This window comes from Patiria miniata, unplaced genomic scaffold, assembly GCF_015706575.1.
Source record: "Patiria miniata isolate m_02_andy unplaced genomic scaffold, ASM1570657v1 HiC_scaffold_11, whole genome shotgun sequence".
NCBI lineage: Eukaryota > Metazoa > Echinodermata > Asteroidea > Valvatida > Asterinidae > Patiria > Patiria miniata.
The window spans coordinates 366,186-377,904 of record NW_024037049.1 but is presented as its reverse complement, the minus strand read 5'-3'; the positions used below and the strand labels follow the sequence as shown (position 1 = coordinate 377,904).

The window sequence follows — 11,719 nt, the reverse complement described above, 5'->3', positions numbered from 1 at the left end:
AAAATCCTTTAGGAGATAACTTGGAGTTTGGTGGGGAGGCATGGCTGAATTCCACAAGTACAATACGGCCAAAAAATGTCTGTTCAGTAAAAATGTAATTTGGGTTGACTATTTATCTCAAATGCGTTCTCCAAAAATCAAATCTATCCATGAATTCTACAAAATGCATCCAGCTATTGAACTTGTATAAAACTGTGTGCATCATCATGATCCAGTGCGTTTGTATTTGCGCCCTCTAGTCTATTCTGACCAGTGACACTTTTATCCTGCAATGCTTAAAAGTAACTTGATGAAACCGGAATGGCGCACTGTGAACTATAGCAAAATGCCAGTTGAACAACAAAGTTCAAAGGTACTGAGAATACCCACAAATAATAACACAAATAAGACCGGCATTTTGAGATGTCCGGATACCTGTATACGTTCTTCCGTGACCAACTTCCGAATAACTTTTCATTCTGATTGAGTTTGAGTGATATCCGGAAATAATGTGAGTACATTGCACTAGGATTTCATGTTTGAAAATTTAAATGATAAAGTCAATAGGAAAAAGGGAGGCAAAAAGTAAGAGTGTGCTTGATCGTGCCAAAAATATTGGCCAGGTTATAAAGAGTCCAGGTTTTGCGAGACTTGTTTTTTGAAACCGAAAATGTGACACACCGATTTGTAGTTCCTCTGAAATATTATTTTGAATGATCAATACATCTTTACTGTTCTGAATCACAGCAGGAAACTTGATGTTTTATACTTGCGAAAAATTGCGGTCAGAAAACAGTCCAACCTAACAGTCGAACTTTAATTTAAAAAAAGTCCATAAATGTGACTTCGTAGTGTATTATCCATATTGACAAGAATCCAAATGATTTTTGTTCAAGAAGTAAAGAAACCAGTCAGTATTTGGACAATTTATTTTTGAGAGTGCACAATGGAAGTAGTAGCGGAAATATTGCCAGACAGGAATTCCTCATTTTTATTGCCTTGAAATTTGACCTCACAAAACCGTGGTCTGCATCCGCACCAACTGTTTACAGTAAGAGCTAAAATAAAATAACTCGATAATTTACAAAAGTGTTTGAAATTAACTCTTTCAGAAGGGCTTAGTGCATGTTATGCACAAACAAAGCCCGTCTGAACAAGTTAATTTCAAACACATTTGTAAATTATTGCGATACTTTATCAACTCCAAAGTGGTCGTTGGGAAAAGGCACAACTTCTGGATCGGAATTAGCGCGCTGGCTTTGCTGCTAGCAAACGTGTATCAGAGTCATAGTAAAAAGAAATTGAACATTTGTTCATAAAAAAAATTCAGTCGTCAAGCTACCACATTTCACAAACACACAAAGACGAGGAAATATTAAGCCTACTACCGAGCTCGTTGTTTGAAAAACCATTGAATCAGCAACATTCAACAAAATCTGAATCCCGCAATGATTCAAACACATTGTGCAAAAACAACAAATTTCTTCCGAAGAAAAATGATTGTTTCAAACACTCACCGAGCAAAATCTTGTTCTTGCAGTCAGTTCTCTCTCTGGTTGTCGTCCGAAGGTGACCTGTGGTTGATGTGAAGGGTGGACGGCCCCACATGTCTTAAATAGTGCCATCGATTTCCTGAGCAGTGACTAAAACTCGGACCCTGGATTGTGATTGCATGGCTCCTGTGCGCTGTCAATCACACATCACCGACTCGCTTCATATTAATGATATGAAAGCAATGTTAATGTCTTTGAGGCTATAAAGTCACCATAAAAACTAGTCACCGAGATTGAAATGGACGCTTCTTATTGGTGGATATTGTATGGATGTCGGTGACACATCCAAACATGGAATTTATGATTGACACAAACAACCTGTCAGTCACAGACCACTCACTTGTGGTCACCGACTTGTCGTCACCGACTTGTCACCGACAAACTGTGATTGGTGGATAGACAAGTGACGTATACACTGGCCGTGATTCATTCAATGTACACAGTTGGCGCTTCAGTCTATTAAATTGTGTGGATATATTCGGGATTATATGAGGAATTAAATCGTACTCAAGCCAGCGGAGAAACTTGGGTTTAACTTGGGGTAGGGCACCTGGGGTGCGTTATTTTTACAAAGGCTGCACTAAGCGCAAAATAAACGTATTATTACAACAGTTAATGTTTTATTTCAGGCTTTCAAACTGGAGCCGGGGGGGGGGCTTCCACTGGGGGTGGGGGTATATGCCCCGTGTCCCCGTAGTTATGCCCCTGAGGTAGGCTTTGCTCCTTGATTGGGACTTTGAGGAAATAAAAACAGTTAAAAAAACTTCCATGAGCTTTAGGTATCATATACGGCCCGTGTATAATCGTGGCCTTCTAAATGTGGAAAAGGTTTTTACACTTTAATATTTCCCAGTTCGAATAATCATTTCCAGAAATGTTAGAATGTATGACCGGTGATGATGGACCTAAAAAGCAAACGTTCACTACCTAAAATAATGACACAGTTCCAAAATAGCATGTAAAGTGATTTAAGATCCCCCCTATATCAACAAGAAAGGCTTGTATGGAACGACCATATTTCCTACATTTGCTAGTTCGTGGCCTCCGCATAACGCGTACGATTCACCCTGAACTAGCCCTGGTGATATCCGGACAAATCACACCAGAGTTTGCCATTCTGTATTGCGAACCACCTCGATTTATAATAATCGCTGAAGCAATGACGTAGCGACGATGGGGGTGGGGTGGGATAGTTGAACGACCACATGCCCCCCTTCCCCCTCCCCTCCCCCATACCAGTGGGACCATACCATACAAGTAAATGACAAAGCCACTTGTAGGGCCTTACATGGCTTTGTTCCGAACCGGGCACGTAGCCTATGTTTACAAAACGACCGAAAGTCACCGAGGTCATGAGACATACCGGGGTTTCTCAAACTCCGGCTTCGTTCTGTATACTGCCTTCGGGCATGCGGCTTGGCAATAGAGCTGGATCCGGTATTGGAATGAAGCCGGGATTTTCAAAACCTCGCTTGCAGCTCACTCGACTTATGTCTAGTCTCCGTTCCGAACGCCTCGCTGTTTCGCCACTAGGTTAACTACCGGCGCTAATCAGGGTGACATTGTGGTAAGGCTACAGTTACTCCTCTTGACCAGCAGCGGCAATCTCTGGTTAATATTTTCGGAACCATCAACTTTGAAAGTTGGAAAAGCAGGGGTGGAGGGGGTTGGGCTAGACGCTACCTGACTATTGAGGGCACTGTTTCAAAATGCGTGTATACATACCCGCGTACGTATGAATACTTGAAATAAAAGATTTCGTTACATTACTTTTATTATTTGACAGTTCCTCTCCAAATTCAACAGATTTTTGTGATTTGTCACATTTAATCAACTTACGAAATGACGATTCCATGCAACAGATATTTCCTGAGTTATTTTTTGAAGCCCAGTGTGTTGCTTTTGTGTCATGAACGTTGACTCGAAATCGCTTAACACACTTCATTTTTGGGGTATATTAATTTAATTTTTTAATGCTTTCTCTCCAAATTCGAACCGGTTGTGTTACATATGAACGTCCAATCAGGAGGTATAATTTCACTCCAATAAATCAATTTTTTTTTAAGTTATTGTCTCCACAAACAGGGGATTGTTTTTATTCCATGAAGGTTGACTCAGATTCGCCTTGTATTTTGCGCGTTTACACGCCACACTGTCTTTGCTATATTTCAATTATTGGGGAACGATTCATATCCAAATTCGAGAGATTTGATCGATATATCACGTTAAATCATTGTGGAATATTTCAATGCAATCCATCAAACATTTCTTGAGTAATCGTCTCCACAACGAGTAGGTTTTGTTTTTGTTCCATGAACGTTGACTTAAACGCGTCTTCTATTTTTCGTGCTTAACTCACTTATTCTTTTGGTTATTTTTTTTTCATGGATTAATAATTGCTCTCCATATTCAACGTCTTTGGGTATTTCTTGAGTTATTGTTTGGAAACCAAGTGTTTTGTTTTTGTGTCACGAACGTTGACTTCAGTTAGGTGTCTCGTGTTGACAAAACAATATTTACGGTGGTGACCTCTATTTGTGAAGCGCGCCCTCTTTTGAAAGAAAATTAAAGCTGACTTGAATAATGAGGCAGGTTTTTCTCCGTTTTAATACAACGCATTTTTTTTTGCTATATTCTTTTTATTACTAGACAATTCCTCTCCCTTTTTCACAGATTTTTGTAATCTACAACATTTAATCAATTTACGAAATGTCAATTCTATGCAACATGTATTTCTTGAGTTATTTTCCGGAAACCGAGCGTGTTGTTTTTTTGTCATCAAATAAGTTCACTCAAAATCGCACTACATTTTCGGGATATATAATTTTTTTTAACTACTCCTCTATAAATTAAAAAGTGTGGTGTTGTCTATGATGACCAATCAGAAGATATAGTTTCAATCCAAAACAACACAATTATTTTCTCTAAATGTTTAACAGGCAAATGTTGCAAGTCAAACTTTACATCTAGTCAAATTTTCAATCCAATAAAAATGACTAGTTTTTGAGCAATCGTGTGGCGTAGGTGTCACACGATTTTCTGGAGGCCGTGACTTCACTTTGGATGGGCTTTGTCCGTGTTACTGAAATTATATTGCCGCCGATAATCTGTGTTTTTTCTCTCGATATTTATCATGCTTGTGTTGACTGTCATGCTCAACCTCTATAGGCAAAATTCCTAAGCAATATAACAAATAATTTTGAGTTATCGTGTGACATCGTGTGTGAATGTGTAATAGTAAGGACAGTTTTCTGGACACGCAACTTCAATTGGGAATGCAGTTTTGTTGTTTGTCGGTGTTACAAAAAACTATATTGGCGCCGATAATCTCTGTTTTGTCTGTCAGTATTTAACAGGCTTGTGGTGCCAGTCATGCTTAACGTACAACTATATAGTATTGAGTAAAAAGTGATTTGTACAAAATTCATAGAACATGAACGAAAATGAGATCGAAACAATTAAATGTTTTAAACGTGAAAAATATTATCCAAATGGAGCAACGTTCATGGCAAAAAAGTCACAACTCCTTTCCAGAGAAGAAGAGAAATTCCCAAGAGGTTCCTTTGTTTCCTCTTTTTCAAGGGCATTTTACCCAAACTCTTTCCAACTACTCTTTGCTTTCTGATTATATTTCGCCAACTCCGGAGAGACTCACCCTGTAGATTGTTTCTCGTATTGCAATCTGATCCACCCTTAGAAGCTAATAGAACATACCTCATTAGCATAACAAAAGGCCCTTCCCCGGCGTGGTAGTGAAGCTGCGTTCTCCCAGGGTATCTGTGTCTTTGTTTTTTTGTGTCGCAGTCTATCCACACGCTTTTATCTTACTCGCGTCTAAACGACAACTTTCCGTGATAAATTACAAGGATTTACTCCATCATGCCGAAGTCTCGTCAGAGTTTTCCTTCAGCTCCGTGCACGGTGTCTCGACCCCCTGACGATGAGAAACCCCCTTCGCCTGCAGAAGACATCTTAGCTATGGCAGCTAGAGAAATTTCCCCGTCGGGGGTAAATTTGGCGGACCAAGCCAAGGCTCCTCAGTGGGCTGACGGCTTTTCGGGCGGCGGGTCTCCATGCCCAAAGCCCCCTGCAAGTGTAACAGATCCGCGGCCTAGTACGTCAGCTCCGTCTGGTACTGGCCCTGGTGCGCCACGCCCACCGACTACAGCTCAACCGCACTTTACACAGTTCCCCGCTCAGTCGGGCTACTGGTACCCTCAGCCACCATCAGCTCCCTGGGGAAGCCCTGGTGGCCCTGGCCCATCAACGATGCCTGCTGGTTTATTCAATCAGTGGGGCATCCCTGTCCAGTATTTTCCGCAGCCGATTTACAGCGGTCTCTCGGAGCAGCCTCCCGCTAGCGCTCCAACTCTGACGGCCCCTGGCTCACATGCACAGCGCCCTCCTGCTGCTGCGGCTGATGACGGCGGCCATCTTGAAATAGTCAACGTTAGTGACGATGAGTCTGAGGCCTCCTTTTCCGCAGTTTCTACTGCCGGTAGAGAGCCCTTTCGCCTTCCTCACAAGAAAGACACAGGTATAAGTCCTATCTCAGAGAAGGTGATTTCATGGTGGGAGGAACTGAAAACCCACAAGTTGTCCTCCGACGATTATAAAGAGGAAATTTCACCGTACAACGTCCCGTCGGGCCAGGGAAAATTCTTTTCCGCCCCGGAACTTCCGTCTGGTTTGAAGAAGGTGTTCAAACAGGTAAATTCCTCAACCATTAACAGTGATGAGAAGTTGAGAGCTTCCCATACTCATATCCTCGAGGCAGTCAAACCCTTGCTACGCCTTTTTGACGCAGTTACAGATGATGAGTGCCCCAATGAAGTTCCTAAAGAACTTGTCCAGGATCATCTTTCGTCGGCCATTATTTTACTCGGCTCTGGCAGTCAAGGGCTCGCCTTGGCGAGACAACATGCATTTGATGACATTGTCGACCGCAAGTTTGATGTCCTCAAGAAGAACCCTCCTTCGTTAGGTGAACTCTTCGGATCATCCTTGATGAAAGACATTGAGGAGACAGAAAAGGTCAACAAATTGGCCTCCAAAGTCACGGGCACAGGCGGAAAATCTCAGCAGTCTAACCCCTTCTAAGGATAGACGTTTCACGCCTTATCAACTGGCCTCCAGGTCGTTCAGAGGGCGTCGCCCATCGCGGGGTGCCTACAATCGCTTCCCAGGTAGGAATTACCAACAGTTCAAGGATTTCCCAAGATCGCGAAATCCTAAGACGGCCTACGCCACTACAGATAAGTCTAGTTCAAAAAACTAGATGCCCAGCTGTTTATGCCCATCACTGGTGCCTCTCCAGCATTTTCTGTACCCCCTGCTGGTCGTTTGAAATATTTTTCTCACAACTGGTTGAAGTTGACTCATGACCCTTGGGTTCTTCAAGCCGTGGATGGTTACTGTATCAGTTTCACATCTACACCGGTTCAGTCTTTTGTTCCTGTGACCCGGGCTCAGTCCGAGGATCACGCTTCAATTTTTAACCTCGAGATACAGAAGATGCTCGATAAAGGTGCAGTTTCAGAAGTTCAACCCGTTCAGGGACAATTTATTTCTACTTTGTTCATGGTTCCTAAGTCTTCTGGGGATCTCCGTCCAGTGATTAATTTAAGACCTTTGAATAGGTTTATCTCGTACCATCATTTCAAGATGGAAAACATTTCTTCAGTGAAAGATCTCTTAGTGCAGGGGGATTGGATGTGTAAAATAGACCTGAAGGATGCTTATTTTTCAGTTCCTATTAATTCTGAGCATAGGAAATATCTCCGTTTTTTCTGGAACAAGGTCATTTATGAGTTTACTTGTCTTCCTTTCGGATTGTGTAGTGCGCCCCGTACCTTTACTAAGATACTTAAACCACTTGCCTTCCACCTCAGACAACGTGGTATTCGTTGTATTTTTTACCTGGATGATATCCTTATCCTCGAGTCTTCCTACGAGGGATGTGTGACAAATACTCAAGTGGCAACCAGTCTCCTTCAAGATTTGGGTTTCATTATCAACATAGAGAAATCCATTCTTGTCCCTACTCAGAATTTAACATACCTTGGTTTTCTTATCGACTCTTCATCCATGACTCTCTCTCTGAACCAGGAGAAGATCGTAAAGATAATCAGCCACTGCCAAGAGATTTTGGAGGCGCAAACTGTCACAGTTCGACAACTCTCAAGCCTCATCGGCAGGTTATCGTCCACAATTCTGGCAGTTTTTCAAGCCCAGATCTTCTACCTCAGTCTTCAGGAGGACAAAATCTCCGCCCTCCGCAGGGAGAACAGTTACGAATCAGCTGTCACCCTTTCACAAGCTTCTCTGGAGGAGCTGCGAACATGGGTGCAATGTCTGCATGCATGGAACGGTCGGCATTTTCTTCATCCGACGCCAGATTTGACCCTTCAAACGGACGCTTCTATGTCGGGATGGGGAGCTTGTCTTCACTCCACGATAGGCGGCCGTTGGACAACTGTAGAACAACAAAATCATATCAACTACCTCGAACTGTTAGCAGTTTGGTATGCCATCCGATCTCTCCTCGCAGAGAGGCGGAACATCCATGTTCTTCTTCAGATGGACAGTTCAACAGCCATTGCATATATCAACCACCAAGGAGGGACTCACTCGGTTCCAATGTCTCGACTAGCTGTCAAGATCTGGGTATGGTGTCTCAAGAGAAACATCACTCTAGCAGCTCAACATATACCGGGGTCCCAGAACATCACAGCAGACAGGATGTCACGAGTGTTCGACGATCGGGCGGAATGGCAACTCCTCCCAGAAGTCTTCCGCAGCATCATGGATGCCCTACATTTTGTCCCATCGGTAGACCTCTTTGCGTCTCGCCTGAATACACAACTAGAAACGTTCGTTTCATGGCAGCCAGACCCCATGGCTTGGAGGGTCAATGCTCTTCTTCTAAACTGGAAGGATGTAAACGGCTACGCTTTTCCTCCGTTTTCACTTCTTCTGAGAATCCTTCAAAAGATCCGCAGAGAGGAAGCGACAGTTGTTCTTGTCGCTCCAGTATGGAAGACTCAAGCTTGGTACCCCATGCTGCTGGAACTAGCAATAGACGTGCCACTGCTCCTCCCACGGAGAACAGATCTCCTTCAGCTTCCCCACAATCGGTCACAAGTTCATCCACTGATAGGCCACCTCCAACTGGCCGCATGGAAGTTATCAGGGCAAATCTCTCTTCAGAGGGACTTTCACAGACGGTGTCAGCCACAATCCTTGCTTCTTGGAGACCACAGTCCAATGCGCAGTATAACTCAGCATGGAGAAGGTGGGCAAGCTGGTGTTTACAGAGGAAACTTGATCCAGTTCACACCCCTGTAGCTGATTTCTTAGAGTTTCTTCAGCAGTTGTTTGACGAAGGTCTGTCCTACAGAACCATTAATGGCTATCGTTCTGCGATTTCATCAGCTCACTGCTTAATTGATAATTTGCCTATGGGTCAACATCGTTTAGTGAAACGTTTCTTTAAAGGTATTTTTGGACTTCGCCCTCCAAGACCGAAGTACAACAGCACATGGGACGTTGGGAAGGTCCTTAGATTCATCAAGTCTCTCCCCGACAATCGCCGTTTGTCCTTGAGGCAGTTAACCCTCAAGTTAGCCATGCTGCTTGCACTGGTAACTGCCAGTCGCCGAGCTTCCTTGACAGCTATTGATGTCGATAACATGACTCGATCATCTGATGGAAAATACCGTTTTCTCCTTGTCAAGCCATCGAAGTGTGTTTCTGTCAGTAAGCCCTTCCATCAAATTGAGATTTCCAAGTTCCAGCCGGTCAGAAATCTCTGCCCAGTTCGTTCTTTAGAAGAGTATCTTCAGAGAACCCGACATCACAGAGGTACTGGTTCTTCTAGGATGTCCCAGCTTTTCCTCTCCCATTCAAAGCCATTCCATCCAGTGGTCCCCTCAACAATTTCTAGATGGTTGAAAGACTTAATGTCTCAGTCTGGCATTGATACATCACAGTTTCAGGCCCACTCAACAAGAAGTGCAAGTACTTCAGCCGCAGCTCGAGCTGGGGTCTCCACAAGTGAAATTTTAAAAACAGCAGACTGGTCATCAGCCTCTACCTTTGCCAATTTCTACCACAGACACCTCCCTCTGTCAGACTTTGGAGGTGCTGTGCTGTCATCGGCAACACAACAGCTTTAAAGTCTACAGGGTGAGTCTCTCCGGAGTTGGCGAAATATAATTCCCCAGTTATGTAAAGTACTTACCTGCAATATAATTCGTCACCAACACCACGAAGTAACACTCTACCGTGTTAAACCATATTTTTTTTCGATTTTCAGTTTTTTGGATTTTTAAACATTATTCATCAAGGCCTACCATTGCACGAAGTTTCAAAGCTTCAAGAGCTTTACTTCAATAATTACGCTAAATATCCATGGCAACTTTTGCGCAAAAGTGACAATTTTCGTTTTCACGAAGTAACACTCAAGTTCCATTTACCATTGCAATGCATGGCGCGCACTCTGCTCATAAGTGAGCAAAAACGTTTTCACGAAGTAACACTCTTCTTGTAACAAGTTGCATGAGCGCGCGCGCGCTCACCTGAAGTTGCACTTTCCCCGTGTTGAATACATTGAAGAGTGTTACTTCGTGAAAACGAAAATTTACATGTTCGCAGCCTTTTCGGTTTCACGAACTAACACTCATTTTTTTTCTCTTATTTCTTGTTTATTTAATACACAAACGGGTGAAAAACAGCAGATTTATTAAATTCAATTTATCAAGTGTCCACAACGAGAAACCCAACAGAAAATACTCTGTCGTTTTGACGCAAAGTGTTGTTTTAGAAGGCGTTCAACTTTAGTTGCCGTTTTCTCCGATTGCTAGTTTTTACTGGTATGTAGATGGGTGTTACTTCGTGGTGTCGGTGACGAATTGGAATTATATGAGACAATGGAGGAGAGACTCAACCTCCCTCCCTTTTTCTTCATTTTCTTACTGCAGATAACCCGCCCGAGTAATTCTGGTTGGTTTCCGATGAGGTTTACCTTACTACCGTTACCTTACTACTAGCTTCAAAAAGACACAGATACCCTGGGAGAACGCAGCTTCACTACCACGCCGGGGAAGGGTCTTTTGTTATGTTAATGAGGTATGTTCTATTAGCTTCTAAGGGTGGATCAGATTGCAATACGAGAAACAATCTACAGGGTGAGTCTCTCCTCCATTGTCTCATATAATTCCAATTATATTGCAGGTAAGTACTTTACATAATTGGGGAATTGTCTCGCACAGAGACTGCTGTACCCATGCAGCGGTTTAATCTTTCAATAGAGGGCGCACCACATGCACAGTGGTCGCTACTGCTACCACGCAGAGTCAACACGAACTGGTAACTTTATTGAATAAAAGAAGACACTCATGGTTCGGGCAATATCTCATGGAATACTAAACGTATTAACTCAGTATTTCGTTGAGTAATTGTTCATAATGTGTTACGATCGCCAGTACAATTTCAAGTGAATTTGTCAAAGAACAAAAATAATGTGAGCAAAACAACCTAGTGTGTTAAACCTGAAAAATACCTTCCGAATGAATGACATCGTAAATGACAGAAAATACTATATGGTTCGGTTGATAAGTCACAATTTACAAATTGTATTTTAGTGAAATTCCGACCAATAATTCGTCATAATGTAACGCATTCAGGAGTATATTTTCATGGGAATTCGTTTAAAGATAACGAAAACGAGATTGAAACAAGATAGTGGACTGAAGTCGATGCGCGGTGAGCGGTGTTTGTTTGTTTATGGGAGAAATTGATGCTTGACGATAAAAATAACACGGAGTAACCTCGCAATGCCAATTCCTTCAATTGTTTCATTCATTCGTTGGCGGTTCCTGTCAATTTTCAAGATGCTCTTGTCAAATATGGCAAAAATGTTAGAAGAAATTTCATTTCAATGCAATGTGTTTATCTTGAGTTAATACAATAACTGTGTTTACACTGTTGAGGCAGAGAAAACGACATTTTTTATTCTCAATTTTCTACCTCGTTTGTCTTTTTTCATGACCAATCATCTAGCCAGAGTTCAATTCAATGCGTTTCTTATTTTTTTGAGATAGCGTGTCTACATGAACTATCGTTTCTGTGCAGGAGTGAGGCAAATGTTCTGTTTGGACTGTGACTGCAGCCTACAGCCAAGTTTT

The 11,719-nt window shown here is 42.5% G+C and overlaps 1 protein-coding gene across 5 annotated transcripts; it reads left to right on the top strand.

The window, feature by feature from the left end:
• The first annotated feature begins 5,170 nt into the window (after positions 1 to 5,170).
• Positions 5,171 to 10,853, top strand: LOC119741262 (vegetative cell wall protein gp1-like). 5 transcript variants are annotated; one of them, XM_038217025.1, is made up of 3 exons: positions 6,076 to 6,718; positions 7,641 to 9,719; positions 10,514 to 10,853. In XM_038217025.1, the coding sequence occupies exon 2, from the start codon at positions 7,874 to 7,876 to the stop codon at positions 9,707 to 9,709; it is 1,836 nt and encodes a 611-aa protein (XP_038072953.1). In that variant the 5' UTR covers positions 6,076 to 6,718; positions 7,641 to 7,873; the 3' UTR covers positions 9,710 to 9,719; positions 10,514 to 10,853. The 5 variants fall into 5 exon arrangements, 3 of the variants coding, with proteins under 3 accessions (XP_038072960.1, XP_038072953.1, XP_038072945.1); XM_038217032.1 differs by lacking the exons at positions 6,076 to 6,718; positions 7,641 to 9,719 and adding an exon at positions 5,171 to 6,069; XR_005272733.1 differs by lacking the exon at positions 7,641 to 9,719 and having other exon boundaries at positions 6,076 to 6,242.
• The last annotated feature ends 866 nt before the right edge of the window (positions 10,854 to 11,719 follow it).